The 27311-nt window shown below is 42.1% G+C and overlaps 3 protein-coding genes and 1 non-coding gene across 13 annotated transcripts; 3 read left to right on the forward strand and 1 right to left on the reverse strand.

Annotated features, from left to right (window-relative positions):
* The first annotated feature begins 530 nt into the window (after positions 1 to 530).
* On the forward strand, positions 531 to 611 carry TRNAL-AAG. The gene has a single exon. It is a non-coding gene; the product is annotated as a tRNA-Leu (tRNA).
* Positions 612 to 2414: 1803 nt separating this feature from the next.
* Positions 2415 to 5933, forward strand: LOC115749220. 3 transcript variants are annotated; one of them, XM_030685951.2, is made up of 6 exons: positions 2415 to 2589; positions 2677 to 2746; positions 2841 to 2946; positions 3794 to 3892; positions 3967 to 4101; positions 4337 to 5933. In XM_030685951.2, the coding sequence occupies exons 1-6, from the start codon at positions 2454 to 2456 to the stop codon at positions 5261 to 5263; spliced, it is 1473 nt and encodes a 490-aa protein (XP_030541811.2). In that variant the 5' UTR covers positions 2415 to 2453; the 3' UTR covers positions 5264 to 5933. The 3 variants fall into 3 exon arrangements, with proteins under 3 accessions (XP_030541811.2, XP_030541809.2, XP_030541812.2); XM_030685949.2 differs by having other exon boundaries at positions 2415 to 2746; XM_030685952.2 differs by lacking the exon at positions 2415 to 2589 and having other exon boundaries at positions 2609 to 2746; positions 3769 to 3892.
* A 382-nt stretch (positions 5934 to 6315) lies between these two features.
* Positions 6316 to 10572, reverse strand: LOC115749194 (G-type lectin S-receptor-like serine/threonine-protein kinase CES101). Of its 2 annotated transcripts, XR_004016304.2 has the most exons (8): positions 9238 to 10572; positions 8832 to 8972; positions 8541 to 8746; positions 8251 to 8461; positions 7913 to 8150; positions 7659 to 7806; positions 7202 to 7565; positions 6316 to 6883 (listed from the first exon to the last, which is right to left on the reverse strand). XR_004016304.2 is itself a non-coding variant. In XM_030685907.2 (7 exons), exons 1-7 carry the CDS (start codon positions 10400 to 10402, stop codon positions 7260 to 7262), a joined length of 2415 nt encoding a protein of 804 aa, XP_030541767.1. In that variant the 5' UTR covers positions 10403 to 10572; the 3' UTR covers positions 7164 to 7259. The 2 variants fall into 2 exon arrangements, 1 of the variants encoding a protein (XP_030541767.1); XM_030685907.2 differs by lacking the exon at positions 6316 to 6883 and having other exon boundaries at positions 7164 to 7565.
* A 12694-nt stretch (positions 10573 to 23266) lies between these two features.
* Positions 23267 to 26682, forward strand: LOC115749094. Of its 7 annotated transcripts, XR_007198099.1 has the most exons (5): positions 23275 to 23898; positions 25153 to 25224; positions 25938 to 26049; positions 26157 to 26225; positions 26547 to 26679. XR_007198099.1 is itself a non-coding variant. In XM_048277406.1 (3 exons), the coding sequence occupies exons 1-3, from the start codon at positions 23335 to 23337 to the stop codon at positions 26589 to 26591; spliced, it is 681 nt and encodes a 226-aa protein (XP_048133363.1). In that variant the 5' UTR covers positions 23267 to 23334; the 3' UTR covers positions 26592 to 26682. The 7 variants fall into 7 exon arrangements, 3 of the variants coding, with proteins under 3 accessions (XP_048133363.1, XP_048133364.1, XP_030541643.1); XR_007198100.1 differs by lacking the exon at positions 25938 to 26049 and having other exon boundaries at positions 23269 to 23898; XR_007198098.1 differs by lacking the exon at positions 26547 to 26679 and having other exon boundaries at positions 26157 to 26421.
* Positions 26683 to 27311: the final 629 nt, after the last annotated feature.

Below are 27311 nucleotides of genomic sequence, written 5' to 3' on the forward strand. Positions count from 1 at the left end.
ATTCTTTATGTATTGACCGCTGGCTAATTGAGTTTTTAGGTACAGATTATTCAAAAAAAAATCCTAAATATATTGTACTTATGCTAATTTCATCATAAACCTTTTAATTTTGGTAATTTGGTCATAATTTTTTTTGACAATTTGTCAATTTAGTCGTACCGGTCAATTTTGATAAGAAAACGCTAATGTAGATAATTTTTTCTAATTTTTTTAATTTTATTTTTGACAAAAAAATTGTGCACGTCAAAGCCGATGAACGCTAACTAGACCGCCACGTGAGCATATTTTGACCGGAATGACTAAATTGACAAATCGTGTAAAGATTTATGACTAAACTTGCCAAATCAAAAGGTTTAACATACACAAGTATTATAGATTTAGAAAAATAAAATTTGGCAATATTTTCGAGTTTTTAGCATCTCGATTTGATGGATTTTCGACGCCAAGGGTCTCAAGTTCATTCAAAAGGTTGGATCTCTCCCAAAACTCAGATTCATTATATTTTTCCTCGTAAGAACGAAGAGACAGACGTTGAGATGGCCGAGTTGGTCTAAGGCGCCAGATTAAGGTTCTGGTCCGAAAGGGCGTGGGTTCAAATCCCACTCTCAACAATATTTTACATTTTTCAACTTTTTAATTTCTTTTTAGATTAAAGAAATGTAAGGTAATGTGTCGCCACAAGCCCTGAGATGCCACAGATGCCGATACCCTTTTTTGGTCATAAAAAAAAAATGCTAAATTGTGTCCCTTACAACATCAATACCCAAACTGTTTCTATCTCACAAAAACTCTTGAACTATCCCAATCATAACACTAATACCCAAACTTTTTTCTCGTATTAGTACAAGTTTGGAGTGTAGGTAACACGAAAAGAAATCTCAGAATATTGCTGTTGTAGTGGACAAAGATTAGTAATTTTGTTGGTAGCTAAGGACATTTTTGTGACATTGCTACAAGCTTGAGAGTTACAATGACAAAGAAAATTAATGTCTTGGAAAAACTTCGTGATAGAGAAAATTGATTTCCGCGAAATCATTTTTCGGAATCAAAGCTCAAAAATTTTTGCTCTAATTGTTTACGCTACCCATACAAACTTATCTTCAATCCTTAGGGATGTTTGAAGACGCACAAATTGCGTTTGGTCATCCAGATTTCTAGTCATAATGGGATTGGATATGATATGATAAGAAATCCAATGATTTTGTCATATCCCATCTCTTGTTTGGTGAACTAAGAATTTAAAGCCGGATAAGCAGAGGCAATGCACGAATGAGATCGATTCTATATTGCTGAAGCATTAGGATGGTTTAGAAATTATTCAATGATGAGTTATGATGAGCGAATTACAATTAAGCATAGGGTTTTGCCATCTAAATTTGGGCACAACAACAACGGAGGCGACCTTGTAGAAGCACGAGTCTTGATTTGGAGTCAAATTCTTTGAGAATAAGTTGATGGCCTTACTCGTGGTCTTGTTGAGTGAGTAAACAAGTGCCAAACAATTTAACAAAAAAAAAAAAAACTATTGCTGAACAATCTAATTATTAGGCCTCTAAGTTGAAGATGCACCGATGCAAGTCACCCAAGAGAGATACTTTGAAAGTCGACGATCAACCTCGAGTTCTTCATAATATGTTGAGATCCCCTTTCGAATGTTGAAAAGGTTCAAACGATTAAAAAATGAAGGATATAATCTCATATCACACCAAGTAAATCATTTAAAGAATAAGGTGGTGGAGATACCTGGGTTTGCGGCGAAAAACCCTAGCCTAGCATCGCCCGGAGATGGCCACACTTGATGGTCGCCACGATCGGAGAGGTAGTCCAACGTGGAAGAATGGTGGTGGTCGTGAGAAAAATCTAATTATGCTCTCTTGAGAAATCCTATCCTAATTTATCCCACTCCCGTTCCTAGAATAGTTTTATCCATGCTACATCCCTCATCCATCCCCCTTTTATTCTATCATAGACAATTACCAAATACAAGATATGATAAAACATATTATATATCCTATCTTGACTTATATCATGACGACCAAACGCAGCTGCAAAGGATTACAGTTAGAGAAGGAGGAACTTCTCCTTTTAAATTTAGATAAATGATTTTCCCAACTTTAAACATGCATATCTTTTTCAGCTATATATGATTTTTCTATTAGCAAACCAAAAGTGTGAAATTCCAGAAAATAAGTTTAGGAAAAATTTTTCGCTCAAACAAACATACTTATTCGATAAAAAAAAAAAAACACAAATACACGTACTGGTGTCTTAACGGATGTAGTTTAGGATTCTTAGTGGCAATTAACTATTTTAAAGGAAATTCAACGATCACATCTTGAATTTTACTTCTTCCCGCGCAATCCGAAAACCCACTCTGCTTAAATCGAAACCGAACTAAATTCCCACCTCCCACACGCAGAGTCGCAGGCAGAAGAAGGAAGAAGAAGAAGAAGATGGCGCAAGCAGCGAGGCTGAGCCTCCGGATGCAGAAGGAGCTGAAGCTCCTCCTCGCCGACCCTCCTCCTCGCGCTTCCTTCCCCTTCCTCTCTCCTCTCTCCGACCTCTCTTCCCTCTCCACCATCCTCGCCCGTAAGCCTCCGCTCTTCCCTTGCGCCCCCCGTTTTGTTTTTCTCCAGGTGTACGCCGCTGATCGCGCCGGGTGTTTGTTGGTTCCAGAAATCGAAGGGCCCGAAGGGTCCGTGTACGCCGACGGCGTCTTCAAGATCAAGATCCAGATTCCCGAGCGGTGCGTTGTTGGCTTTTTGATTTTGATTTGGTTTTTGCGAGACGAGAGAGTTGTCGTTGTTTGTTGAGTTGATTCGGGGCTTGTGGAATCTCAGCTACCCGTTTCAGCCTCCGAGCGTGACCTTTCAGACGCCGATTTACCACCCCAACATCGACAATGGAGGCAGGATTTGCCTCGACATTCTCAATCTTCCCCCGAAAGTGAGTCCCCTTTTATTATGCACAAAGACAGCCTAGGGTTTCTTATTCGAGATGCTTTGCTGCAACCTATAGTTTGTTCGTTCTGTCGCATTCGAATACTTTTTCCAGCATTCAACCATTGCTGGTTTTGGATGAAATTATTGGAGTAGTTGCTTGGTGCTTCCAGATTTCGAGGAATTTCATTTGCATCCGGTTGCAGGATAATCTTCCAACGATGGATATGTGTTAAGCTCTGAAAATTTGCTTGCTTTCCCCATGGTACAAGTACTTGTGCTTGGGGAGTTGCTTTCTAGGGAAATATTTTTTGACTGTTGCTCATTAGGTCGATCCACATGTGTGCATCTTTCAGTTCGGGAGCCTGAATTATTAGTCTTTCATTTGGTGCAAATTACCGTCTTTCAATGGCATTTTATTCTCACATACAGTAAAATTGTCGTTTGGCGAATTAGCACTTAAATTGAGTGCCGCATAGTATTCTTCTTTTGTTGATAAATGTGTCATACTGTTAACTGAGTTTTTCCTGCTAAACTGCACTGTAGCATGTCATGTTAATTCCACTATCTGTTTTGACGTCTGATGTATATAATTCAATCATTGTCTCTGACAAGAATCCGTTACAGGTGCATGGCATTAGCACACATTCTGTACTGAAAAGTCATCTATGCTTAACTGTCTTTTGCAATTTGTTCTGTACCTATCAACTACCAATGCTACTACATAGCAGTGCCTGGCACTGAGTTGCTGCTGTCACTGATTTGCATTGCTGATGGTTGGCATTGAGTTTGTATGAATTCGTTTGTTGTCTATTGAAATCATTATTAGTATGCTCCTATTGGTAACCAAACAGGGGGCGTGGCAACCATCACTTAACATTTCAACCATATTAACTAGTATTGGGTTATTACTCAGTGAACCAAATCCAGATGATGGTCTTATGTGTGAAGCGGTAAGTATCTCTGCTAAAAATATCTGCTGGTTACAAAGTGCCTTGAAGCTTGACATACATGCCTGAATGTGCAGAGCCGGGAATACAAGTATAACAGACAAGCTTTTGATGAAAAGGCAAGATCCATGACTCATAAATATGCCGTGGCTGGAGCTAGTGGAAGCATCCTTGACAATCCATGCATGGAACAAAACTCCAGTCCAAACTTGGTATCATGAACCTTCAACTTGATGTCACGGTTGACATCAATATTTTTATAATGAAACCACCTACTATCTGGGGCATTGGCTGGATGCTTACTGTTTACGCAAGTTCTTATGTGTTTTTATGGCTCTAAACAGAAAGAGAAAGACGTCCATGTTGAGTTTGAATCTGCAGCATCGTACTTGGTTTTCTTCTTCATTTACTGACTTATCTTGGCACTTCAATAAATTTGTGCTGCAGATGGAAGGTGACCGGAGTATGAGCAAAACTCATGACAAAGTCAATGAATTTGAAACTGGTAAAAAGAACCAAGGTGGATTCACTCGGAAGCTTTCATTGATATGCTCAAGCTCAAGCCAAAGAAAAGACGGTGATGGGGAAGAGAATGATGGGTATAATACTTGGGAGTCCTACTCTAATAGTGAGAACTGTTTGGATGTTGACAAAACAAGAGATGAGCATGGCATCCGAGAAGGAAGCAATCACAAAACTCCAGATGGAATGGCCCAGAACTCATCATTAACATTACAAGAAGATGTCTTCCAGGACAATCACGATGCTGGCGAGGAGACTGTGGTGCCTCGCTACCAGCCATTAAGCCCTCATTCTCTTCTTAGGACTTCAGATTCTTTTGTGGTGCAGTCCCACAAGCCTCTGTATCAATTTAGTACTGCAGACATGGAGATCGTGGATTGTACTTTAGAGAAACCATTTAGTGGGCAAATGCATCAATCCACAGCTTCAGGTTTGTGCCAGTCAGTCAGTGCTATTGAAGCAGAGATGCTCAAGATGCCTCGGTTATTGCCCTCAAAAGTCCTTAATTCATCAAAAAGTTTTACAGAAATGCCTCGAAATGGTAGGCAAACTGAAGTGGAGTCACGGAATGATTTGAGCAGCGATAAATGTGATGCCTCTGCTGGCACGAAACGTAAGAAGCTGTGTCTTGGTGGGAGGCAGCTTTCTCTCGGACTCAAGGGCTCGTACCAGAAAGGAGACGCAGAAGCTAAGGAGAATCTTGGTCTAACTGGCAAAGTAGAGCTTTCAGGACCCCTTGACATTTCTATGAAAAGTGTTGCGGGGGAGGAAGTCATCGTTGGGTCCTCTAACTCAACTGCAAGAGTGCAACACGCATATCAGTCATTTCTCTTGCCCTACAAGTGTCTCTAAAGATTGTTTCGACTCAAAGCTCGTGAAGCCAGACCATGGCCGAAGAATGAAGCCGTTAGATCGAGATCGAAATGTGAAATATGCTGAGGAAATTAATGAGAAGGGACCGAAAGAATTGCCCACACCAGATTCAGTGATTGTGTTGGATAGTGAAGATAGCGAGGATGAAGGGAAAGCATCATCGATGGCTAAATCAGTGCTAGCACGAAAGCGCATTGCCAATTCTAAACTCAGGGCATAGCAAGCTGCATGGTTCTAGCGCAGGACAATGACCTGTTGTTGTTTGTTGTGTTCTGATGGTAGTCTGGAAAGTTTTGAGAGGCTCAGAGGCTGCTACACTGCACAGACTTCAAAGGATTAACGCTTAGCACAGAAGAGGCATAGAAGGAGAAATTTATGCATATATATCTCGGAACAGAGTCCATAACCACTATTTGCACCATCTCTGATGCTAGCTGCTGATTCAGAATAGTTCTCATCTGCTGTCGGTGTCAAATTGTTGCGCGCTAATCGTGGAGTAACCTGATACCAAAGACAATGATATCAAATCTGGCAATCCCACAAACATGGCTCACGAAAATCTGAGACAGACGTGTTATCCCATGAACACGGCCCTTCCTTGGCCTTAACAAGGGATTGCTTTTAGTCTCTAGAAACCACAAATCTCTCCCATAAAATTTCTCAAGTTTCAGAAGTCTGATCCGTCCACGGAGTGGCAAGTATAGATCATACTCATGCGATCAATTCACGTTATCAAGCTAACATTGCCACTCTAAACATCTAATGGCACCAGACTTTTGAGGAAGAGGAGGGAAGTGTTTAGGAAGACATGGGAAACTTGTATGCTATAGAGAGAGATCATCCAAACTCGGTATCATTTTTGCAACTGAAGGATAAGTATCCTTTAGGAGTGGTGATGCCAAGGGTGGGTATCAGAAATCTTTAAAACAGAACCGTAGAACAATAAGACACTAAACCAATACACGAGTCACATGCATCTTTCATAAGGCGTTCTGACAAAGCGCAAGAGCAAGTTGCAGCCTTCCTCTGTCTCATGTAGCTTGACCCCCTTTCCATGAACTGAACCATCTGAATTGGTCACGGCCCAAAAATTACTGGGCTTCGACCATGGCATCAAATGACGATCCGCAGTTTCAGTCCTGAGTACCGAAAGACCGATTCAGTGGATTTGAGATAGGCAGTGCTGAAGGCGTGTGGTGTGCTCGGCGAGGGAGTGGGAGGAGAAGGAGAAGGAGAAGGAGAAGGAGAAGACGCTCTCCCGTGGAGTGAGGTGATGGCGTCGACGTGCCTCTCTGCGTCTGCAGTTCCCTCTCCTTCGTCACCTTTCGGCTTTCATATCGGGATTTGTGTTGTTTTGGCCCCTGCAGATGCTCTGTTCCTCACGTCGAGCTAGTCTCCACCCTCGAATAGCGGTGATCGTAAAGAAGAATCCTGAGAATGAAGAGAGGGCTTCGCCTGAGAAGCAGTAAGCAGAAGACTCCTCACAGTGACCAAACGTTGCTCAACCTTCCTACATTCTTTGCAAGCAACTGCTCAGTCTGTCCGTTTACAACTTACAAGTAGGTGTGCTCTATCCTGCCTACTCTAATACAATGAAAACTGAGAATATCGAAATACGTCTAGAAATTTCGCTGGATTTTAGATTCTGGTGTAGGATATTGATTTGTCTTACTTCTCAATGTATTGCTGCTATCATGTCTTCTACTTGAGACCTGACCCATGTTTGCATGCATCACTTAATGAGGAACTTAATGATCCCGTTAAAAAACTATCAAATTGCAAAAATTCATTAACTATTGGTTATTGCATAGTCCGTATCTCTGTGCCTAGTCGTAATTAGGAGGAGTCACACTAATATAGCCTCAACTTACCCACGAAATAGGAATTTTGGTAGGCCTCATATCATTATATACAAACTATCCGTAAAAAAAAAAAAAAAACTGTTGGAATACTAATCTGAAGTATGAAGGACTTTCTATCTCGCTTGCATTATTGATATAGATACATCATTGATGGAATAAAGATTCGACTTCCCACTGGATGATTCTCCAGATTCACTTTTCCCTATGCAGTATGCCGCTTGTTTTGGATCTGGTAGGGAAACGCTGTCATTTGTGATCATCGAAATAACGTCGGACATGGTCGGTCTATCCGTGGCACCCTCTTGAACACAGAGAAGACCAACATGGATGATTCTGATCAGTTCATTCTTCGGGCATGAGGAACCGAGAGATGGGTCCATCAGCTCCAAAATGGCACCTCGACTCCATAGGTCCCATGTCTGCAATAGGTTTAATAATCATAAAGAATGTCAGAACTGGCATCAAATTTGCGAGTGGAATAATCTGACATGTCTGAAGTTTGAACCACATACCTGTTCTAGGAGGCCAACAGGAGTGGATGATGTGAAAACAGTATTTTTCCTGCCAGTAACAATCTCCAGAAGTAGAACTCCAAAACTGAAGACATCAGACTTCACTGAGAATATTCCTTTCATGGCATACTCAGGAGACATGTAACCACTGCACGTTGTTACCCACCATAACAGAAAATGTGAAACATGTAAGAACTGTCCACTAGAGAATTATGAGAGAATTGTGCACGGTTGCTTAGAGATACAGTACTTACTATGTTCCGACTACCCTGTTGGTGTTAGCTCTGGATTCATTCTGCCCAAAAATCCTAGCCATCCCGAAATCTGATATCTTGGGGTTCATATCATCGTCGAGTAAAATGTTGCTGGCTTTTAAATCTCTGTGTATCACTTTAAGTCTTGAATACTTATGGAGATAAAGAAGCCCTTGTGCGACACCTTCGATTATACTCAGGCGTTTATTCCAGTCCAGCAATTTCCTTTTCACTGGATCTGTATACAGTTGGCAGTCAACAAAAGAATTATTTACGGCAATGGAAATCCGCTACGAATAACTATTTGAGAACCCGAATTGACCGGTCTATCTACTCACCGAAAAGAAATGAGTCCAAGCTTTTGTTTGGCATGTATTCATAGATCAGCATCTTCTCTTCCCCTTGGATGCAGCAACCGAGTAGCTTAACCAGGTTTGTGTGTTGAAGTTCAGCAATCAATGTAATTTCATTCATGAACTCCTCAAGCCCTTGTCCTGAATTTCTTGAGAGCCTTTTCACTGCAATTTGTTGTCCATCCAGCAGGGTACCCTGTGTATGGTAAACTTCTCAGCACTCACTGACCATCTATCAGATGGCATTTGGAATCATAGAATAGAGAGTCTTTTACCTTATGAACTGGTCCAAAACCTCCCTCTCCCAGCTTGTTAGCAGGTGCAAAGCAATCTGTCGCAGCATCTACTTCAGAAAAGCTATACTGATGAAAGTCACTGCGACTCGTTTTACTCCGTTTCAGCCTATTTGAGTTGCCGAATTTGTTAGAGGGCATCTTTTGCTGGTTTAGCAATGCATGGTCCCGCTTTGTTTCCAATTCTTCTGCAGATAAAACAGAGAGTATTTAGACTTGTACTCTACGTGTCCTACCTAGTAAAATATCGTCAAAAGAATCTAGAGTCCCAACCGTTGTTTTGCAGAAGCATCAGCTTTCTCCTTTTTAAGTATAGAAGATAACTCAATATTAGCATAGCCGCAGCTAGGACAGTGGCTGTGACCAACCATACCCACCACCTGTTTTTCCTTTTGCTCGTTGAACCTCCTTCAGCTGGAATCCATAGCACATCAGAATTAATTTAGTGAAAGCCGTTCCAAGTGCAATCCATTGCGGGTAGCTTTATTTAGTCCTATCATGCACCCATTTCATGGTAGGCAAGCTGCTCTAACAGGGGGCTCTCAGTTTGGAACTTCGTCGCAGTTAGGGTTTTGCATTAAAGTATCAGTTAGAGAGCTGACCTTTTAGAATTTAAAGAGCAAAACACAAGGCTAGAGAATATTACGATATGCACAGTGGATTCGAAACTTTCACATACCATTATTGACAGCCGAGGTAAGCACATAGAGAACATCAAAGTTATCATTTGGAACATATGTTCCTCCCCTGTTCCAAAACTCACATCCTGTTCCATCGGTAAAAAGACTCCCAAAAGCTATGCAAGAGCAATTGTTCCAGCACATGGAATGGCAATCACTCAGGGTCAAGCTCGAATTATTATCAGAAAAGAGCAATTCCCCTTTATTATAGTAGCCTCTCTGTGGCACAAACAGCTCCGAGCCATTCCTACAAGCTGACGGCTTTTGATCCACACACACAGCACCTGAGTAATTCCGGTTCGAGTTGCATGAACTGGTACTCGAGTAGAGCCAAGTAACTCCATCATTGGCCAGAGTAGACTGTACTATTTGCCCCCATAGATTAATTTCCCACCTTGTGATGGTGGAGCTCTTCTTCAAAGAGAAAGTGAAGTACTTCTCGTTTTCATCTGACACAAAACTGAACTCATATGCAGTCTTGTCTTGGGTCAGCTCGGGTGCCATCTGAAATCCTCCATCTTCCCATATTCCACTTGTCCAATATATCTCCTCGTGATGCCAAATCACTAGCTGGTTGGCACTTCCAGGATCCACGCCTAGACGGAAAGCTCCTGGAGCTGGGTCCCGGTCGCTTAGCCATGAGGTAAGCGTCCAGTTAGTCCCGGCTTTTATGTCTAAACCCAGCTTCATTCCTGGAAGTAGAGTGCTCGCTGGATGATCAAAACTCTGCCACAAAACCCTTCCCACTGTTCCATCAGAATTCACCTCCCTCAATAGCAAATTCCCGGTATCGAGCAAACTGAGCGTCACGTTAGTTGTCGCCGGATCATTGGAACTCACCACAATCGTCTGGCCACCATTTGCAGTTATCTTCAAACGTCCATCACTGTCCAAGTTCAGGACACCAGACGAATTGAAAATAGGGTTGTTCGGATTTGCCACCCAGACGGCGTCGGGATTATGCGGTAGTTTGCTGTACCATATTCCCAAGTAACGGTAACTTGAAGAGCCTGGGCTGAAGAAGCCTAGTTTGAACGTACCCTGTGGAGCAAGAAGGTGTTCCCAGTCCCTCAGCTGTTGGCCCTGCATCAGTTGGAATAGAATTTCTGCTCTGGAGGTGAACGAAAACAAGAGGACAAGGAAGAGGGTTCCAAGTTTCACCATCTTCTTCTGCAAGAAAGATGACCATTGATATCTTGCACGAGTTCTTACTTGCTTTAGGCTCTCATCTGGTTCAAGAATGCCAAATTGTCTTGGACAAGAGGCAAAGACAAAGGCCTAGGATTTTTCTTACTGTGGCTATTGCAAGATCTTTTTTCTTCTCTTGTTAGACTAATCTACACATATCCTTTGTAAATTTGGTGCTCATATTTCCAAAGTGGGGCACCTGAAAAAGTCATATTATAGTACATTAGGTGATAAGAAATGCTCACGTGGTTTGACTTTTTTTCCCCATTAATTCCCTTTCTGGCCGGGGTTATTTCATCACTCAGTGTCATCCTCACGCATTTAGACGTTGAACTTAAAACTGTAGACTTCGTACTGCGTTTACTTTGAAATACAGGAGCATGAGGGGCCCTGCAAAAATTTTCTAGAAGATTGCATATTCATCTACTTATTGCAGTATAGCGTATGGACAGAACCGAGTGGTTGAAGCTGAATTAGCGGACTCATTCATGCACGGTTGTCTGTTTATAGTCCAACTAGAGATTAAAAGGTGGGATATTCCAAGATTATGAGAAAAGCACATCTTTTTTTTAATAAATTAACTTAATGAGAGATTAATTATTTAGTGCTGCTCTTTTGCTGTTCTCTTCGTGTGGAGAACTAGCTAGGACAGTAGGACTAGGAATTGGATCTAATGGGGTTGCAGCTTGCAAGCAGACAGAATTGACCAAATCAAAATGTTGCCTTTTCTTCTTCTACCTGTCCAAGTGCATCTTTCCCTTTACTGAGTAGTCTCCAGCTGATATGTACCCGGGTAAAAGTGAACTTCTTCTGTCCTGTTAGGCTAATATATGTTTGTTGTGATCCATTGGTCAATGTTAGTAGATCAGTTTGACACATACAATGACCCGTTTTCCTGACAGTTTAAACTTTCAGGAAGAAGATTGTCTGAGAATAGATCTATCTCGAAGTTTAAGCAACTTGATGGAGATAAAAATAGTCCCCGAGAACTTGCCTGGGATCATGTCAATTTCTAGTTCAAAGCAGTTGCATTCGCGCTGTTTCTTCTCGCATTAGTTTCATGTTTCGTGTGTTTTGTGTCGAGAAGTATGTGCATATTCCATGAGAAAATCATTAACCCTAGGTGCACTGAAATCTGCTTGGTTTTTCAAAGTAGTGGCATTCACTATAGGACAGGAATGGGCTTGCTTCCAAGAGATCCGTGTGAAATCCTTATGATCGACAGTTACGATTGATCTCCCCGCATTTCCTTGCCCACGTTTTTGGCCTTTGTTAGTCATTATCATCGCGTAATAAACAGATGTGCGGAGCAGAATTCCAATCAAGATTTGGTGGAAAATTTGTGGAAGACAGAGAAGCAGCCAGAGAGAAGGAAGCATTTTCACGGTGTCTGCTTTGTTGAGGTCTCCGCATGGTTTCCACAATGTGAAAACTAGCGCGTCTGCTGATCCTCTTTCGGTGGAGAAGGATCTTGGCTTTAGTCGAACCTTCAAAATCATGTGAAAGATTCACAGCATAACCGGCGGGATACATGAGCCGACACATAATATGTTCACATGCTCCTCGAAGTACCCCGACATGTTTTTCCTTTGTACAGCGGTCAGGTAGTGTTCTAGACCGAATTAAGCCCACACCGTGGCGTGTTTGCCGTCACATAACTCGGGACATTTTTTTGTGGTTTTGTCGGACTTGCGATTGGGAGTTTTGGTTTCTACAATTTTTGGCCAGAGAGAAGCATTCCAGTTCGAAGTGATATATTGGGTTGGGATTGAATTTGATGGAGAAATCTTCACTCTGCTGTTCAAAGGTGGATATGGAACATTAATTTGTCCCCTACTGAAACTTTCCTCACTCCCTTTCGGTGACGCCTTGGTTTAATCGTGGCAGGCACTTGCATACAGAACAAGACCTGGTCAACTCTTTGAAAGTTCCTGAGCAGGTAGGTGAGACGAAGCTTTCAATGAACATTATCACTCATCATGGGAGGGCCGGGCTGTTCAGATTCTTAAACCTTGGTAGACAGGCTTGACTTGAGCTTTGCACATGTAATGAGTTACATTTTGGCCTTAGGGCCTCAACCTCTTGATACCTTTTGTCTGTTCCCATCTTGTGTTGATAACTTTTCACTCCATGGATCTGGATATCCCAGGTTCTCTCGCCTTGTTTTGCTCCCAACCTCTTTGCCATTGACAGTGCAATGGTTACATCGTGCGATCTAGTGGCGGGTGACGAGTAGGTCGCATGGCGTGTGGGTTGTCTCAACAGCTAGCCACAATAGTATTGGTCATTTCGATTCTCACTAGGGGTGATCAGTCCCTGGATGGTCTTGTCCCACCTAGGAACTGGATTGGAGGGGCTAGTTCCCAATTTCTGGAATTGGGAGTTGACCCACCTAGTGTTGGAACTGGTGGCATGTTCATTTTTTTATATTTGTTTAGTTATCGTTATATTTTCTCTTATATTTGATTTTCGTTTTGGGGGTGAAGTGGTGTTTCCTTTTCCTTGTAATAACAAACATGGAATCGGGAACAGGACCAAAATCATCGGTTTCAATTTTTTGGAATCGGGAATTGCCTAGAATCGGCCGGTTTTCGATTTGGGTGATTCCTTTTGCTCACTCCTAATTCTAGACCAATTCTGGACACAACCAATTGGTTTTGGGTCGGAACTGCATGGTTATCTGCTTCTTGTTTCATTAAAGAAAATCACCAACTTTGAATCATGGACTTTAAGAAGAAAACGCCTGAGCATTTGCCTAAGGCAGGTCTTCTTGTGTTTGAAAGCCATAACATCATAATTTTGTTTCAGACAAGGAAAAACAAGTTCAACCAGATCGCAGCCTACCCATTCACCAATCGCTTCGATTTTCTTTTCTAGGTCGAGAATCGATAGCAAGTCTACAAAAAATATATGCCTTTTCAAAATTCAAAAGTTAAGAGCGCACATGGCAACACTTCTGCTTTAGAATAAACTTCCGGCCAGAAGTTGATTTTCTACTTTTACTTCTGAAGAGGAGTAAAATTCTTTTACTTCTTCAAATGGCTTTAAAATTACTTCTGGAGCAAAAAAATGTTCCAAAATAAAAAAATGAAGTTGCATAATAAAATGGGTTTTTGCTCTAAAAATTACGTTACCAAACGGATTTCCGCTCTAAAAGCACATATAGAGCATAAATTGTACTCTGGAAGTGTTGTCATGTGCGCCCTGAGTTAATTAAGATCCGCATTGGAATTATGACCGACTTGTTACACCACATAAATCGCACCACCATTATATAAGCTACTTTCTGTTATGTCATGCGCACGTCGGATGCTGAAGTTTGAAAGTTATATTTGCAATAATTTTAGACTAGGGAGGTAGCGAATTAACTAGTATGTGTGATCGGTTTCCTAGCGATCCAATTCCAACCCGTAAACTAGACTAGAGGGGCTAGTTCCTAAATTTTTGAACCGGGAATCAACCCACTTGATCTTGAAATCGCATCGGACCGATCATCTGGTCCGATCTTGAATGGGCCAATGAAACTAGTGTAAGGGCACAAATAGTTGAGGGGTAAAGTGCACAAAGTTTAATAGTTTCCTTTTCCTTGTATTAATAGGTACCGAGCATTTCCTTTCCTTGTATTAATAGGTACCGAGCGTTTCCTTTCCCTTGTATTAGGACGAGAGAGTAACAAAGTTTGTGAATTAGGGCGAGCGAATTAGGTTTATTGATGGAGGGTCTACGAAGGTTTATGGCTTTTTAGTTTTTACGAATTTGTAAAAATTATAAAAATAATTTGATCCAATCCGGATGGTCTAGGTGAACGATTCCATACATAGAACCGGTGATCGGATCAATTGGAGCCGGAAATCTAACCAATACTTTTGAAAGCTGCTCAAAATCGATCGATTAGATTCGGTCCAGGCCATTTTTTTTGCTCACCTCTGTTAATCAGGCCAAGTACTAGCGTTTCTAGGACATCGACCTGTGCAATGAACCTATAAACCTTTCCATTTGTCTTTCCTCTTTACAAGACGCGCAGGCTTTTACCGACTCCACAGTCATCTGTCGAAAGATTCGCGCGTCCTGTAGCGACGACGCAGGTGTTCCACTGTTGCTTTTCACGGTGTCAAAACACGTGGAAAAAGAGGCGTCACATGATGAGCCGAAGAACTTCGGCTAATGTTTGTCTGGTAACATGGCGTGAACTTCTGTCGATGGAGCACCCGTGGTCCGAGTTCTGACGAGGAATGAACCTGTGATGCGACGAGTTTGGAATATAAATCTGTGGGCTCCAAAGACGATCGGGATCACACCCATTTGGCATTTTGCAGAGTAGAGAATCTGCCACGTGTGCACCGAGCCACGTGAAAACCTCTCATGAGAACCTCATCTCTTCACGTGTCATGTCGTCGTGCTACGAAGACGGACGACGTTCACATCGGTAATTTTCGACCAAAATTAATTGGATGGATTCAATTGGCAATACGTGAAAAAGTTTGTAACTCAATTCAAAATTTCTAATTGGATTAGAAAATAAAAGCAACAAATTTAAGATCTTTTCGGACAATTTTTTCATAGTCATTTAGATAGAGTTAGCCATCCTTATCCTCAAAGGTTAATAATTACTTATGCTTATTTTTAAAAAAATTATCAAAAAAGTCATAAACCTATTGTAATTGTGATAGTTCAATCCCAAACCTTTTTATTTCTAGTTGAATTCTAAACCCATTGCATTTGTATCAACTAGTCTATTCGGCCAATTTTAATCAAAAATTGTGGACGTGGAGCCGACGTGGCAATCTTGCATAATATCTTAATAATTTTTTTGAAATTATTTTTTTCTTGTTTTCATTGTTTATTGTTTTTTTCTTTGTTGACTAAGGGCCGGGCATTGGGCGAGGGCGCCACGACCCTCGTTGGCCCCCGGCGAGAGTGCTTCGGCCCACGGCTAATCTGGGCATGGCGGCCTCAACCAATGCCGGCGAGGGTTGGCTGGCGACCCTAGCCGTCCCTTAGCCAAAAAAGAAAAAAAGAAAAGGCAAAAATAATTAATAAAAATTGGTTGGATCATTGAATTGACAAAATGCGAAAAGGTTTAGGACTCAATTAGCAAAATTAAAAAGTTTAAGACAGATTGGTAAAGTGCAACACGTTGAATTTTTTTTGGACAATTTCTCCATATATGTTTAGATAGAGTTAGCCCATTGACTATAAGCCATCCTTATCCTCAACATAGTTTGATCAAACCCTAACAGATGAATACGTTTTTCTCCTCTTTGTAGACCCACTTCCTATAATTTATAGATGAATTAGTTGTTGATTTGTCACGAACTAACAACGTTGGACACCCTAAATAATATGAACATGAAAAGCTAAAAAATAAAAAATAAAAAATGAAGAAAGTCAAAAAGTCGCATTCTAAGTCTTACCTTCATGATTAGGTTTATCTTGGAGCCTAGAACCTACAATAATGCATACGTGGTCTGTCACACTATGGACAAAACCACATAGACTTAAAAATAATAACCACTCAATTCGAATCCTCTCTTCTGGCCTCGCCTATTGCATATTTATCATCCCAAGGTCCCCCATATCTTCACCATCTCTCTCTCTCTCTCTATCCTCCTATTTTTATCTTCATCCTTAAGGTTTTGAGCTTGGTTGTTCATTGGTCCCGGCTCCCAGCTACCCTCCAATGGCCTCCAAGCCTAGCATCAGCATAAGCACTTCCCCCAAAGGAGAGGCCCCGGCCGCCCTGCCGTCGAGCTCGCCGAAGGGCCAGTGCTTGTGCTCGCCCACCACGCACCAGGGCTCGTTCCGGTGCCGCCTCCACCGGTCAAGTTCCTCGGCCTGGATGAAGCGGTCCAACTCGATGCCGACGTCCAACAACAGCGCTGGCTCATCCGTCAGCTCCTTCTCTCCCAAGTCTGTGGATTCTGCGTGAACCTCACGAGGGTGTTGTGTGACTATGGTGATGTGCTTTTCAGCTTCTGAAAGATTTATAGCCCTTCCATGACTTGTGATCTATGCAAGTTTTTTCTTTGTGAACTTGACTTTATATGCAATATGAGGTAACCCTGAAGGCTTCATCAGCAATTTGATTGTCTGTCCAGATTTACGGTCTAAGCTACTTTTTCTGACCAATCAATAGGATGCAACTGGTGAGGGTTTATCTGGAGACTTTCAACCTCTTTAGTCCAAGACAAAGGATTGATGAATCCTACGTGAGTATTACGTGTGTACATGTTTGAAGTTCATTCAAGAATTCTCGAGTTTTTTTTTAATCGAATTTCGAGAATGTTCAGAGTGTGTCAAAGTATTATTTCGCACCATTTATTCTCGAAATTTAATATAGTGATATTTATATTCAGTCTTCATATTAATAGCTCGAGCTCTTCGATGTCAAATGAAAAATATACCGATGGTTATAATCATTCGAAAGAAAAAAATCATCGATCTCTATTTCATTATGTTATTAAGATGATAATTAATGAAAAATTCAACCTAGATATAAATCATCCTATTTACGAGTAATTCTATTATGATGGGTCAGAGGTGATTATTTTTTTTATTTTTATTTTGTGGAAGCAATTATTTTATGAAATATATTCTTGAGTTCTATGGACCAAAAAAAATCCAGTTCTCATGGGATGAGGTTTGAATGGCAACGGCAATTCCAAGACATTATATTTGTTGAAAATTGGAGAGAGAGAGAGAGAATATGAAAAGACCCACCGTCCTGTCACTTTCTCCATGTTCCTACTCTCCCTTGGCATTTCAACTTTGCAAATATGAATAAGAGTTTGACAAAGGCGGTCGGCATCGGCCGTCCTCCCCGGATGTCGGTTTCACGTCCCCGTTGTCATGTTTGAATTGAGCCATAATTATCCATACCTTCTACCCAAGGGAAATTTATGTTACAGGCAAATCGAGATTTCTCAAAATCGAAGAAACAACCTCGATGCTAAGACCAAGGAAGCTCCAAATCAGTTCAAAAGTACGTCTTAACCAACCGGGCCAACTACTTCTGCTGTTCTATAAATATCGGTATGCTTTCTTACATTCACATGACCATTCAGTCGCATAAGACATGCGAAAGTGAATGGAGATCATGCCACGCAGGTGTCATTAACGTGATTTTTCTTTTAATTCTGACCACTGTTTATGTGTATGGAAAATTGGAAAACATGCTACGCATCATATTCCACATTTTCTTGGAAAGCTAGCTTTCTAGTGACAAATATTGACAAGAGTTTTCATATCATTGCAAACCTGAACTTGAAAATGAAGGATACTTGAAAAGTTACGTGTCGGGAGTGGAGCTTGGCGACAGCAAATAGTAGGATAATATGTCGCCTGCATCATAGATGGTGTCCTGCATTTTGTTGTGATTTTTATTTTCTGTAAGAATTAAATCTACTCAAAAAAGTGAGAGGACATATAATGTCTCTCGAGATATGACATGTAAGATCATGACTTTGTCTTAATTTGTCAATCATTATGGGAAGCAAGCTGAAAAAATGCGCAATACTGAAGTTTGATGATTTTAAGTGTCCTCGAGAAAAGTCACGTAGTATGGTTGAACACGGTGTGATTTTGAAACATGTTGTAAATGCATAAACTCGTGTCAGTTATAGGTATCTCTAGGTTTAGTTCTTGCATTTTTTTTAAGAACATAACGAAAGTAGTGATCCGAAGCATATTGTTTATTTGAGTCCAAGTGATTCTACCATTACATGTAGCTGTAAGTTATTTGAAATGCATTGGTACTTATGTAGGCATTCTTGATGCATGTTGTAAATGTTATAATCTTTGCTTCGTAATTGGGGGTGATCGATTTACGATCCGGTTTGGCTTCACCCTAGAACCAAGAACCCGACCGGCACCTGTACGGTCCAATTATTACACCGATTGCATGTTTTATAAGTTGTCGTTAAATTTTTCTCGTTAACTATATATTCACCGGACCATCTCTTGTTAATTGCATCGCATTGTCTTTAAACTTGAAAGTTATACTAAGCATCCTAGGTCTAGGTTTAGATTTCTATTTAGGAATTTTTTTTCAAAGAAAATATTAGTCAATCTGCTCCGAGTGGTCCGATTCCTCCCTATAACCGGGAATCCAACCTAGCCGGTTCGATTCGATCGGAGCAATTTCCAATTCAATCGATCTATTATACTTAGCTCTAATCGGAACTCATTCTAAGGAGGTGGACAAAAGTTACAAAATAAGGCACTTGTTGTGAGATATTGTGTTTGAAGATATTGGTGGCCTAGGTGCGTCAAAACCGAACCGATATCGAACACGTGCGCCCCTGAGTGGCACCTATCACATGATGAGTGGGCTAGTGTATAGCTGACTTAGAAGTATGTATTATTCTCTCGGTGAGAAGATTTGCAGTACTAAGATGGCCAGACTTCATTTTACTTCTTATTCGTCCGCCACGTGTCGAAGTGTGAGTGGATCTGACTAGATAGGTTGGCTAAATCAGCCGCCGACGTGGCGCTAGATCTTAATATATCATGCCAGAAAATATTGGGTAGGCCGGGGCCAACACGTGCGGCCCGGCCAATCGGGAGCGGCCATGTCAATCAAGTGGGCTCCACCGGCTTACCTGCACATACTTTTTTTTTTTTATTATTTATAAAAATACTTTCTTTAATAGAGCCGTGTACATTAATTACTCTAGCCTCTTTTTCCTTCTCTTCTCGCTCCTTCTCAAGAAAGAAGACATGACCCTCCGATCTCCCTCCCTCTCTGCCTTTTGAAATTTTGAGTCTTTGTCTTTGCTCTCTGCTCCGCCTTCACCGTGCTCTCTGCTTTGCTCGCTCGGCTCTCTCTGCTCCGGTACTCATACAGCCTTTTCTCCGTTGCTCGCTCTCCCTCTGCTCCGGCGCACGCTCATTCTCATTTGGTGCTCCTTACTCCTCCGATGCTAGTTTGGTCTTTGCTCGGGCGCTCACTACGTCGCTCGCTTGCTCGCTCGCTCAACCTCTGCTCCGGCGCTCGCTCGTGCTTGTTGGGTCTCGCTTGGTTGCCTCCGCCGGTTCTTGCTTCGTGCAATGCCACGCCATTCCTTCGTAGATTCACTCTCTCGTGCTAAGTTTCAATTTTCCTATTAGCAATGGCAGGCGTATAAAACTAGTAGAGATGATATTTGGTAGGCCGGTGGAATAACTTGAGCACTCCCCTCCAAAAGCAAAGTGAAAAGGGATTTATTTATGTCTAGGATTTCATCGGGACATAGAGAGTGGCCTTTTGCCACCGCCGAGATTGGCCACCATAAGGCGGTTTGATCGGTCTTTGACGAACAATAGGCCGCTTTGCGCAAGAGCATGGAGTTGCACTCAGGGGCGAAGCGGGATGATGAACAACAGTCTGGGAAATTGACGGCCGACCGCCGATCCATGGGGCGAGCGCAGAAGGAAGTGTTGCTCCTCCGGAGTTGGTGGATGAAGTGAAAGAATCTGGAGAGACTGCGTTGTTCGCGACAGCAAAGAGAGGGAACGGGAGCATCGGGGAGGAACTACTCAAGCATTCGACCGGAGAAGAGGTTATGAGGAAGAACATCGATGGTTTGGCCGTCCCGCACACCGTTCTGTTGGTCATGGACATCTTGGTGATTAATTCCCGATGTTTGCATTTCTTAATTTCTTCTATTTTGGCTCCAGCATCTAGATTATAAGTTGGATACTTAGTCATTGAACGTGAAGTTACCTCATTTAAACCAATTACGGATTAGCCTTCTTGACTATCGGTGCATAGCTTTTGGGACAGTAAATGTGTTCACTAAGCTTGAAAGTGACCTTGGACTACTCTGTGCGAGGCAAGCTTCGAACAGTCCGCGAAAATGTTCAAGAAAGCAATTCCCATTTTGCAGATCTTTCAAGAATGTGGATGTAAAAAATGGTAGATACATTCGGCACTAACCGGAGGCGCACCTTAGTAGGATCTGTACTCACGGCGAAATGCATATATCCTAGCTACCTAGAATTGAATCAGCTAGGACTACAAGGATGAGAAGTGGATTTCTTGAAGCTCATGGCATTCCAATAATCGTTTTGTGCTTATATGGACTTTTCCATTGCGGACTTTGTTCAAATGCTCTTAGATTATGAACCCGAGTTGATCAAGATTGCCGGCCCCTCAAACAACAGCCCTCTTATGGCCGCAGCTACGAGAGGGCATGCTACTATCGTCGATAAGCAAAGCTGCTCTTGGCATAGCCGAAGAGCTCCCTTACTCTCCGTAGTCCATTAACAAGGAACAGGGAAGCATGTTAAATGTTGATGGAGTTTCTAGCTAAAGGCACATCTGATGGGTTTTATTTTGTCGTTTTAGAATTTAGGAAGTGGTAATGAATTCGGAGAAGTCATAATGCAGGAAAATGACTTCTTTCACGGAATACGGTGAGGCGAGTCAAAATGAAATTCAGGAAGTAATTGTCTAGGGGAGCTATGACATTGTTCCATCAACAATTGACACTCATTCTAGAGGAAGGGTAGCTATCAAGAAGTTCAATAATGTTTTTGAGCACCATTGCTTTGTTCATCATAATGAAAGAAATCTTTGAGATTTAAAGGATCGTAGATTTTTATAGCACCATTGTTTTTTTATTTTTTTTTTTTTAACCTCTTGTGGGTTTGTGCATGTTTCTCTTTTCTTGCAAACCGAGCGACCGAAACAATACAGAGCAACGTTCGACCAAAAAAAAAAAACACATAGCAATGTAAGCAGAAATAAACCGACCTACCAAAATGTGCGTGAAGCACCTTAATTGGTAAAAAAAATTTCATCTAAAATATGTCGTCTCAAAATTTCAGTACAAGGAGCAACTCCAGTACACATTTCACCTTGGCTACGGATGTTGGTAAAAAATTTCATCTAAAAATCTGTCACCCGGTTTCAAAACCGCCTCCTTCGAGTCCCGCAACTCTTAAATATGGAAGTGAACCGCAGAAAGATATCCACCATGCTCAATGCCAAGCGAAAGCTCATGCATTCCTTTGAACATGAATTAACTAATTGATCGCGAGCGAACCTTTGTTAATTGTAGTTTTTATAGGCGAATTAGGGAGATACTCCGCGAGACGAAGCAAATAAGGTACACCACGCGAGCCTTTGTTATCGGAGAAGCTGTACAACATTGAATAATACTCAATGGAGCACAAAATACAACGGCATAAATGATGCCAAAACTATGAACGTGAAAGAAACCCATGTGAGTGGTCCTCAATTGAGTACATAATTCCTGCAAATAATGAAGTTCATTAAGCACAAATGGGTATTAGAAATCATAAAACAGAAGCAACCAAAAACCAAGCACTCGCTGTCGGAGGGAACACCAAATGAGGAACATTTTCCCTAGAGGACTGAGTCCAATAAGAGAACAATATTAACTATACAGCCATTCGCAGTTCGGTTGGCAATCTTAACTATGTACGCAATGATACCCAATTGGGAACCAACATTCTTATAAGAAAAAAGGTAACAATGAAAGTCAAATCAAGATATCTAGACATTTGCATCGACTGATTCTTATCTGATGGGATGCCATTACATCCGAGACATTTGAATCAATTGAGCCAAGTAAATCCTTACCAAGATAACACACCGCAAGCAACAAACAAGGTAATTATAGCACAAACCTTTCTTTCCTCATGGCGTGACCCAAACTGTGCTTACAATGCTCAAGCAACGGAGTGAGCGAGGGTCGGAGTAGAGAGCCCGTGAATGCTGGAGCAGAGAGAGGGAGCCAGGGCCGGAGCGGAGCGTGGGAGTGAGTGCCGGAGCAGAGTACCCTCGAGCAATGGAGTGAGCGAGGGGTGGAGCAAAGAGTCAATGAGTGCCGCAGTAGAGACCAAACGAGCATCGGAGAACTAAGGAGCACCGAGCGAGAGCAAGCGTGCGCCGGAGCAAAGGGAGAGCGAGGGACGGAGAGAGTGCTGGAGCAAAGACCAAACGAGTACCGAAGCAGAGAGCGCGGAGCAAGCGAAGTAGAGACAGAAGTCGAAGACCCAAAATTTCAAAAGCGAGAAAGAGAGGGAGAGAGGAGTGTCGCGTCTTTCTTCTTGAGAAGGGACAAGAGGTCACATCTTCTTCCGCAGAAAAAAGGGGAGAGAGAAAAAGGAGGTCTCAATCTAGGTGTGGCAAGTCTTCGTAAGAGGGATTTTCAAAGATGAAGAATTTTTTGTGCAGAAAAGCTTGTAGGCTCCACTCGACTGACGTGAAGCCACATGTCCTCTCGTGATTAGTCGGGGTGTACGATGTCGGGGTGTACGATGACATGGCATGGCCAGCCTACCCAATATTTTCTCGATAGATACAGGCATCTAGGGATGAGCAAATCGGATCATCCGAATTGGGATTGCTCGGACCGGACCTCCGATTCCCGGTTATAGAGGGAGCGGTTTGGTTCCCGATTCTAGGATCCTAGGACTGGACGAGTCGAATTTTTTTTTAAAAGTTATCCTCTCTTTACTTGTTAAGGGTGTCTAAGAAATTTTATTAAATTGAGAAGCTATTAACACTATCTATTTTTTATTCTCTTATGTAGAAGTCTTTTTAGTTACACTTTGTTTTATTTTTTGAAAATAACCAATCTCATATACTTCATATTAGGAATGGTGTATATATATATATTTTTGGCCTGTGTCTAATCTAATGGAACCGCCTAGGAATAGGATCGTATCTGTGGTCTGATTTTCGATTCTCAAAAATTGAGAATCAAGACCATTAGTCCGATTCTCGGTTCTTGAAGGGAGTCGGATCGGACCGGGAACCGATGACCCCCTACAAGCACCTGGCGTCAATCTGGCCGACGCCCCATGCCGTCGTGTACGGAAAAAGGAATCGCAATGGTCGCACGCGATAAAACACTCCAACGGCAGAACAACCCATCCAATTCATCGCCAGTCCAAACATGTCCTCCAAGCACTCCACCGCCTCCATTCCCTACGCTCCTCTCCCACCTCCTCCACCCAACGCCGCCGCCGTCGTTGTCGTCCTCCCCCCTTACCCCCGCCACGGCGGCTTCCGCCTCCGCCGCTGCCTCGGCTTCTCCGCCGCTCTCCTCCTCGTCGCCGCCTCCGCGTTCCTCCTCTTCCCCTCCGACCCCGCCGTTCAGCTCACCCGGATCAGGCTCAACCGCGTCCGGGTCAGCATGTCCCCGAGCCTCACCCTCGACCTCTCCTTCAACCTCACCCTCCGGGTCCAGAACAGGGACCTGTTCTCCATGTACCTGAGGTCGTTCAACGTCTCGGTGGGGTACCGGGGGAGGGAGCTGGGGTTCGTCACGACGGAGGGCGAGAGGATCAGGGCGCGAGGGTCGTCGTATGTGGACACCACGCTCGACCTGGACGGGCTCCAGGTCGTCCACGACGCGTTTTACCTGCTCGAGGACTTGGCAAAGGGTGTGGTGCCGTTCGACGCGGACGCGAAAGTCAACGGTGTTTTGGGGATTCTGTTCGTTGAGTTGCCTATTAAGGTAATTGTGTCTCTAAGCTTTGATTGTCGATTGTAGTGTGTGTAGCAAATTTGTCTTTGGAATGTGGTGTTCTGATTCGCTTTGATTTGAGAAAAATGGCAATTACTAGCGTTTGTTTCCGTGCAAAGGGCGGTGATTCAATTGTTGATGGAAGTACTTGTGGATTTGAAATGTCAATGTATGGGTACCGAAAGAACTTTGTTAAGAGTTTGTATTTTTAAAGTTGGAAGCTTGTGAGCATCATGGTAGTGATGCCCCAGACTTAGGGTTGGAAATGCTGATATGATCACCAGGGCAATGTGCATTGTAGTGGCAAAATGGTTAGATTTTTGTGGATGACAAATATTTTGAGCTGACCATGGCAACACACTGAAATCGGGTACGAGGGCATCATGTGCATTGTGAGAAAACAAAGTTGATATACAGCGGGATCTGTCGGTGTCAGTCTGCTGGAGAGGTTGGAAGACTACTCTGATTTGTTTGGGAAATGCTTATATGACATAGCTGCGCCCTGTCCCGTTTGAAAATGTGCGGAGTTGGCATATGAGATTACATTATTCATGCACATTGATTAGCAGTTAGCGCAGATGCACTCACTTGATCATTTGTCTGTTAGCCTGCTCATCAAAGTGAAGGGAAGGCTTTTGGATTATTGATGATATGTTATCCTGATACTATTACTAACATGTAGCATTTTGTGGACTCGGAGATTTGTTTAAGAGGTATTTAGCATTTCCCAGTATGCAAGCTGCTTCTTTCTTGTGATATGTAACAGTCTCGGACTTTTACTTTATTGTTTCTTTTATAGCTGATTTAGTCAATAACTTGTCTGCTTTGGTCGTTGCACTTTTCTTTCTGCGATATGCACTTCTAGATTGAACTATGATATCCACTTCTTGATTGAGTTTGGGGCTCTGTTTCTGGTTTTGTGCTACAAATTGGTGACCTCACTGGCCTGAAAATCCTGTCATTCATGAGGCATGCTGTTTGTTACTTTACAAATGAACGGTATGAAGGAAATATCAATGTATAAAGTTCTCATATGCGTTGCCATATTAGTCATAGCTATGTGTTTGAATGGTGCAAGAAAACCATTCTCGATGAATGCTGAGTCTTAATTATCTTTCCCATGGCTTCAATGGAGCATACCATCTGCAATGTGACGGATAATTGTGGCCGCTTGTGTTCTACTGAAATGTGAATGGCTTTCTAACTGATTTTATCTTGAATTTCTTGTGTTCAAATGTGTGTTAGGCGAGGGTATCTTGTGAGGTATCTGTTAATGTCAAGAACCAGACTATTGCCCATCAAAACTGCTCTCCTGAGGTGAGAAATTCTGCAATTTGATGTCAATTTCACGTGTAATATCTCTTTATGGACGATTAATGTGTGGTTTTGAGTGATCTACCATAATTGGTTACTCAAGATGCCTTGAGAGAGAGAGAGAGAGCCTCCCATGTGGTGTGATTTGCTCGAATAAGTTGTGTCAATTCGGGTGGACTCCTTTAATATGTTTTATAGTAACGACTGAGACCTTCCAGGCTCTTGTACGGTCGGACTAATTTGTGATGTCCAACTGCAATAGTTATACCATGTTAACCTGTTGGGCATGGATACTGGGCCGTGAACTGTAAGATTTAGTAATGTTGTCTGGGTATTCTCCAATTAGGATAATTAGGATACTTGATGTTCCTCCCATGTGGTGTGATTTGCTCGAATAAGTTGTGTCAATTCAGGTTAATCTGTTTTATAGTAATGACCGAGTCCTTCCAGGCTCTTGTACAGATGGACTAATTTGTGATGTCCAACTGCAATAGTTGTACCATGTTGACCTGTTGGGCATGGATACTGGGCCGTGAACTGTAAGATTTAGTAATGTTGTGTGGGACATAAGGAGAAATCGTTCACTCAAGAATGCAATGACCGTACAGTTTCGATTCTTAGTTGCATATACGAATAGGAAAATATGCTGTGTAGCTAACAGATAAACTGCTGCCTAAACTGAATGATATTTTTTCCTCCTTTTCTTTCTTTGCTAGGAGCTCTTTCATCCCTCGCCAGTGAAGAGTTGATTGTCGAGTAGTCTCTCCTCAGTGAAAGTCTATTGGTTATCTTTGCATTACACCAGCTTACATAGTTTGACAGATTTTGGTTATTACTCCCAGCAGATCAGTGGAAAATCCTCGATGGCTATGATTATCTGCGTCTTAGGAGAAAGTACAAGCAGTCAATACATATCTAACATTAAATGCTTGCAGTGATTGCGGAAGGCTTTCCTCCGGACTCCAAAATGTTCTCACTGGGGATAAAGCTTGGTCTTCGTCGCTGTATGTAGATTGTATTCATTTTTCAGGCGCCCCTTTATTTATAGGTTCATTATGCAAATGATGACACATACAATGTGAGATACATAAATTTATAGAGCAGCAGGACTGGTAACTCTGTGTATATACAAAATGGATATCCTTTATCTGCTGGTATTAATAAATTCTTCAAAAGCAGTATGTCATGGATGCGTCTCTTGGACTGGAGGTCCAATGTCTTTAATCTTCTGTTGGATGAGCTATATTTAACGTTGAAAGTGTTGCGATAATCTTGCTGAACCAACTGCAACTTTGTTCTTTTTATCTTTTGTTATAGTGAAGTAGGGTTTTTGCCTCCGAGAGCACCTAAATCCCATCAAGTTGTGGTAGTTCCTGCCATCCCCCTCGAAGTGGATAACTACAAAGGTAATAGATTCTTGAGGATCATCTTAAGAAAATTGCCTTTGCCAGGATTTGAACCTTGGTTATGCCCTTGGATTGGACCGTTGACATCATTTAACAGTGTCCTCTTATTCTTACAGATAATGGCCTTTGATAATGATGGGTGTGCTGATGGTCTACAAAATTTTACTGTTAGTTGATATTCAGAGTCTTAGCAGATATTGAATATGATTATTTATCCACTCGCTGTTTGTCGAACGATCTAATATGCAGACTTTGGAGATTGGTTTTCGAAATATCTAAGGTTGCACCAAGGAACCTGGGCGACCTATATCGTTAGATGTTACTATGTTATCTTCATTTTTCTGTTGAAAAGAATTTCCAGCATGTCCATCCCGAATGATTCTGTTTTTCCGGCACTATCTGCCATTTTCCTCCTCATGAAAAGGGTTGACACAATTTGTGAACACAGGTTGTAAGAAAGAACAAACGGGAGCTATAAGTATAGTAGGCAAAACGACGACTGGCCTCCAAGCTCCTACTGTTTAGTTCATTAGAGAGGTTAAAATTTGGAAGTAAAGAGTATCTGCACAATCACCCTTCTATGTTCTTCTCTTACGACTAGTTTCCATACAATTTCTGCACACTTGGCTCGGCATGGCGGTGCTTTCATCGATGGCAGCTGCTTTAATGCGCTGGCGAGTCTCT

The sequence above is a fragment of the Rhodamnia argentea genome, chromosome 4, assembly GCF_020921035.1.
Source record: "Rhodamnia argentea isolate NSW1041297 chromosome 4, ASM2092103v1, whole genome shotgun sequence".
NCBI classification, from domain to species: Eukaryota; Viridiplantae; Streptophyta; class Magnoliopsida; order Myrtales; family Myrtaceae; genus Rhodamnia; species Rhodamnia argentea.